At 36.6% G+C, this 5,604-nt stretch overlaps 1 protein-coding gene across 3 annotated transcripts; it reads right to left on the reverse strand.

Annotated features, from left to right (window-relative positions):
- Positions 1-3,361: 3,361 nt before the first annotated feature.
- Positions 3,362-5,281, reverse strand: LOC120782440 (zinc finger protein SNAI1). Of its 3 annotated transcripts, XM_040114726.1 has the most exons (6): positions 4,746-5,281; positions 4,570-4,681; positions 4,353-4,500; positions 4,041-4,234; positions 3,638-3,947; positions 3,362-3,559 (listed from the first exon to the last, which is right to left on the reverse strand). In XM_040114726.1, exons 1-6 carry the CDS (start codon positions 4,761-4,763, stop codon positions 3,406-3,408), a joined length of 936 nt encoding a protein of 311 aa, XP_039970660.1. In that variant the 5' UTR covers positions 4,764-5,281; the 3' UTR covers positions 3,362-3,405. The 3 variants fall into 3 exon arrangements, with proteins under 3 accessions (XP_039970660.1, XP_039970659.1, XP_039970658.1); XM_040114725.1 differs by having other exon boundaries at positions 3,638-4,234; positions 4,570-4,678; XM_040114724.1 differs by having other exon boundaries at positions 3,638-4,234.
- Between the last annotated feature and the right edge of the window lie 323 nt (positions 5,282-5,604).

Here is a 5,604-nt window from a genome sequence, read left to right on the forward strand (position 1 = left end):
AAAAAGAATACGATTTTGAATACAATGCAGATAGGTCTAGTAATTGGAATAGTCAAGCAGATCGTTAGCATCGCATCGTGAAAATTCAGCACCTGGGCACAAAGTGAGTTATGACAGTTTTGGTTTAGCGCAAACGCTAATGGAATCATTTGCCGCCACTACTTAACTGGTAAAATCAAAATAATCCAAGCAATTTCAATTATCTCATGTTACCCTAATGGATGAAAATAGTCTAATATTTTCTTACTTGGTATGAAAATGTTTATTTCCTGAAGTAAGAAATTTCAAAGGACGTGGGGAAGAATTGTTGTTGTTAGTTAATGCATATTTCCGCTGAAACACTAAATCGAAAATGGATGCTTAAGTTTTATTAGAACGTAACATCGATGAAACTTTAAAACGTCTGTGCACAGAAAGCAAGTATTGCGTTTTAATTTGTATAAGAATTGGTACTTAAAGTGACAAAAAGTTTTTAAGAAACAATAATTTGAAAGATTGTTGTTATATGCTGGTAGAAGCGTGGAACAATGTTTACAAACATTCAAAAGAGCTTGAATACGATATCAAAATTAGCTTTATACTAATTCCCTCCATTAAACAATCAATGACGATTTTAAAAGAAAGAACTGTTAATTCTGCAGCATTGGTGAAGGGTGCGATAGAAAATTTAAGAGAATAACTGCGATAATAGAAGACCCTGGATTGATTTAAAAAAGAAGAAATCATTGGGGATTTGAACAATAATTGAAAAGATAAAAATGAAGAAGATTAAATGAATGGGGAAGTATGTCAAGAGAAGCTTTTGATGCTTGTATAACTTTTAAGAAGGATGTATCGGATCCCATACAGTATTACCAAAACGCACGAGGACTTACAAAATGATCTTTTACATCAAGAGACCAATATGGTCATTTCCAACCAAAATTTTTAAATTACACTAGGCATTATAATAATGTTATTTATCGTTATAGCTCGGTTAATATATATCATTCATATGTATTATCTGAACTACACTCTGTAAAACTTATTACATAATAAAACTTTAGCCCATCTCAAATCGATTATCCGGATTCGATATGACAGATACCCTGGTTTTAATTGATCCGTTGCCTAATTGGATTATACTATTACTGACTCGATCTAACTTCGTTAAGGCGTTTAAAGAATTTGGAGTTGAATTAAGTAAGTGAAGTATATCGCATATATGTATGTATTTAATCCAAATCAATATATTCAATTATTGATTCTCATTGATTTAGGACCTATAAATGAATGTGATAGTGATGACGGATCTGACTCTGATTCCGATTCAAATGACTCGATAAGTGCTTTAGGTCCTCAATTTCGATCTGTAACTCCACGTCTGTCAAAACACTTTCCTTGTGCGAGCCACACTCTAAATCTTTTGGCTTCAACCGATTTCAACAAAATTTTGAATTCATGAAGTCAGGATATTAAAGATATTCACAAAAGATCTTTCCAAAGGTAAAAAATATTTGATTAACTGAACACTTTTTACATTTACATATTTTCTATAACTTTGTAGATGCACACAGCTTTGGAATAAATGCAATAGACCAAAATCTGCAGAAGTAGTTAAAGAAGTTATAAACGCGAATTTAATAACCCCATGCATAACAAGGTGGAACTCTCTTTATGATTCCGTTAAGAAGTTGCTGCAACACAAAACCAATTTAGCAGAATTGTGTTACCGTTTAAAAATTCCTACCACTCTCAGCGAAGGAGTTGAGTACTTAGAGGAGTACGCAAAGCTTATGAGGCCTATTGCAGAAGCGATCGACTTCCTTCAGGGCGAAAAGACCATGTATTTTGGTTACTTTATCCCCACTATAGTGACTTTGAGAATAAAACTACGTCGTTTGGAGCCTGCAAGCTTTAAGTATTTATCCGAAATAAGCGAAAAAATGCAAATAGCTTTGCTTAAAAGATTTGAAAAGTACTTCCTGATTCAGTCTGACGCTTGGGACGCTGTTATTGCCGCTATTTCTGTCCCTGATATTAAATTGCGAAGAACAGAAGAAGAAGTAAAAAAAATGTTCAACACTTATGTGGTGAAGTATGGAAAGATAACAGATGACGCAACACGTGTTCCGCCTCAAACTACTCAAAGAACCTTCCTTGATTTCGGGGAAGAAAGTAATGGTAAAATTATTGCATTTGACTTTCAATTAAATATTTGATTTATGCATATATTCACTTAAATAGATATAAGCATACAGAGTGGTTCCACTGACTCAGGCAATTATCTTCAGGAAACGCTTTTATACCTGGTGGAACGAGACGCCACAACAAGTTGTTTAAATAAGCATCAGGCTATTAAAAACGTTTTTGGTATGGTAACGAGAGTTCAGACAAAGACTCCTTATCGTGCGACTTCTTAAACCTGCTACTGGGAAAATAATTCGAGCTGTAGAGCTAAATAGAGAAGTCGTCAATATTTTCGTCTACAAGTTATTGAAACAAGCATTAACATCAACAACAACGTCAGCCTCGAAATCAAACGCAGAATAACTCTTGCCAACAGGTGAAAGGTTGAAAGTATACGACGCAGTACCCAATGGAGGAAATAGAAGAAGAGGAACACCTCCACTCCGTTAGAAAGACGAGGTGGAGAAGGAGCTGGCTACACTTAGAATCTCCAATTGTTTCCATACATCGTAGAGGAAGAAGGACTGGAGCGCTATTGTAAACTCGGCTATAACCGGGTAAGCTGTGTCTCTACGCGATTAAAGAAGAAGAAGATTGGCACCCTTATTTCAATGAGGGGATTCGACATTTCTTAACATCTTAAAGAATTGTCATAACTAATTTAATAAAACTGACCTATGTTTGCCGTAGTTTACTTCACAAAGCATTGAAAATATAACCTCGATTGCGGGCGAAAGGAATGTACTTATTATTTTGAGCATGAGAGTATGTACATTAACACGGGTTGATGTACAGGAAGCCAAAACACAGATATCTCGCATATGCCGGAAATATTTTTCGGATCATTGTGAAGAACTTTGCCTTAGAGAATATGGATCTGCAACCTGTTTCGAGTCACCGATTTTTAAGTTTATCTTTTAAGAATTATAAACATTTCTTCGTCAGTTTTTGAGATTTCCGAATGAAATTTAATACATACATAGGTTCATTTTGATATTCAATTCTAATTCTGCAGCAATATGCCCCAATATTTTAATTTATTTATAAAAAGTTAGAACAGACCACCAAAATTTAACTGTAATGCAATATATTTCAATAAAAATCATATAAAATTCATAAAACATTCACATATCTCTATTATATCTAGTACGTACATATGTACTACTGTACAAAAAATCAACGTAACCACAAATAATACTATATCTAATAGAAGCAAAATGCAACCTTGGTTGCAACTCAACCGTTTCTATGCGAGGCTAAAAATTTACGACATGCCTCCAGACTATGACGACTTAAATAGTTCTCTTGGCTGAACGCCTTGGTGCACTGCGGACACTGATAGCTCCAGTTGTGATGGCCTTTGGTGCGCTGATGAGCGCGCAAATTCGAACTGGAAGCAAGAATGCGACAGTGAAAATTTGAATGATGAAGAACTTACTATATTTTCTGCTTTTTTTTTTGTACTTACCGATCGGCGAAGCGCTTCTGGCACGATTCCACCGGGCACACGAACGGTTTCTCGCCGGTATGCAGACGCATGTGACCATGCAGCACCCATGGACGATCGAACTTCTTGTGGCACTGTTCACATTCGTAGCTCTTCTCCAGATGCTTATTGCGCCGACGCTTGCTCAGCTCCGGCACTGCAAACTCGAAATCGTGCGATTCTCTGGTGGCCGCCAAACTTTTAGGCGCATCAGACAATTTCGGTGCTGCTTGCTCGGTGGGCTCCTTTTTTAGACTGTAACCATGTGAAAACTGTGGTGAAGTATTTGTCGCTGAAAGTGAATTGCTGGTTGTTATTGTTGCTGCTGCCAACGGTTGCGCAATCGATAGCGATTTGTCAGCTTGAGTTTTGCTCGTCAACTCACCGTTGCTGGCGTTGGCGTTGGCTGCTGCTGTAAGCTGCGCATTTGTTTGCGTTTCATCCGCTTCGGCTGGCTTCCAATAGACATGACTGAAGGTGCCTTTCGAGTTGTGTCCCGAATGGCGTTCCATAAGCGGTGTATCCAAAATTATTTCGAGTTCATAGCGCGTTGTCATCGGTATGAAATCACTGTCATACCTTTGAAGTGTTTTTTATTTTTTTTTTAATGAAGTGCAAAATTAATTTTGTAAAAAAGGTTAAAAAGTAAAAGTTTTCTAAAAACAATTAATTGAAATGCGTTTATATCGTGTCTTACCATTCGGAGGAAGGCAGCAATTTCTTGTGTTTCGGCTTTAACTTGTTCTTCTTCTCGGCCATCGGCTTCGGTGTCGCAATGTAGTAGGTGCGCTTCAGCTTCGGCAGCTTCGCGATTTTCGGAAAAATTGGTATGCGCCGAAAGACATCTGCGACATCGGGTTTGTTAAATGGAATAACCTTACTATATAGTTTTTGCTCTCTTTGAACTAGCTTACCATCCAACGCCTCGTTAACGCGTATTCTGGCGTAATTATAACGTTGTGAGAAAATGCTGCGCACCATCTTCGCTTTAGAAAAAATGTACTTTTGTTCCTTCGTCACTCGCTGCTGAATAGAAATAAATTTGAAAATTTCTCGAAAACTTTTTGTTTGCTACTTGAGAAATATTTACCTTGTGTGAAAAAGTCATGGCCAACTAGGCGAGTTAAAAACAAATTGCTGTGCAACTTTTCAGCCGCAATGTTGTCTCAAATTAAGTAAAGTAGTTTTTCAGCCAAAGGATATGAATAAGGACATAACCGTATTTTATTGGAAGAAGTAGGAGATTGCTGAAAATTAGCAGTCAGTTGGTCTGCCCATGGCGAATACGAAGCAGCAAAATTATTTCTGCAATATTCCTCTTCATTTCTGACAACAAAAGCTATTTTTTATACTATTTTTTCGTTTATTATTGCCGTTATGGTTTTATCTTGAAGCAAGCCTTTTAAATTTTTTTCTAACCTCAAAATGTATTTCCGTCAATTGTCAAATTCCTACTCTTCTTTGATCGTTTGTCATTCATATGGGGTTAAGCTTTTTCCCTTATTAAAGCTTTTTCAAAATCTTGATGCACTTCAATGCTGATATGCAAGGATTTATGCACAAATCACAACGTAATTTGGATTAACCAAGACTACTTCTTTGGTAAAGAACCTTTTTTAACAAGAACATAACTGGCCGATGGCTGCTCACTAGACTTTGAGAAACCGGCCCAAAGTATTTCATTTAACTCCATAAAAGTAATAATGGCTCTAGAAAAAAAGCAAAAAGTCAGAATTCTAAGGCCTGGTTTTGAAACCCCCGCCACCTTTTCTTCGCTTATAAACATAGTTGGAAATAAATACTGTGTTCTCTCACATCTGTCCTTAGGAAGAATCTCGCTTCAACTCAATCCTTTAGGACGGCCGCTAACTTGCAGTAGTTCATTCAATAAATTAAACGGCTTTTCGCTATACAAATTAAATTCTATTTTAAAATACACTGCTATCCAC

The sequence above is a fragment of the Bactrocera tryoni genome, chromosome 1, assembly GCF_016617805.1.
Source record: "Bactrocera tryoni isolate S06 chromosome 1, CSIRO_BtryS06_freeze2, whole genome shotgun sequence".
Classification (NCBI taxonomy): domain Eukaryota; kingdom Metazoa; phylum Arthropoda; class Insecta; order Diptera; family Tephritidae; genus Bactrocera; species Bactrocera tryoni.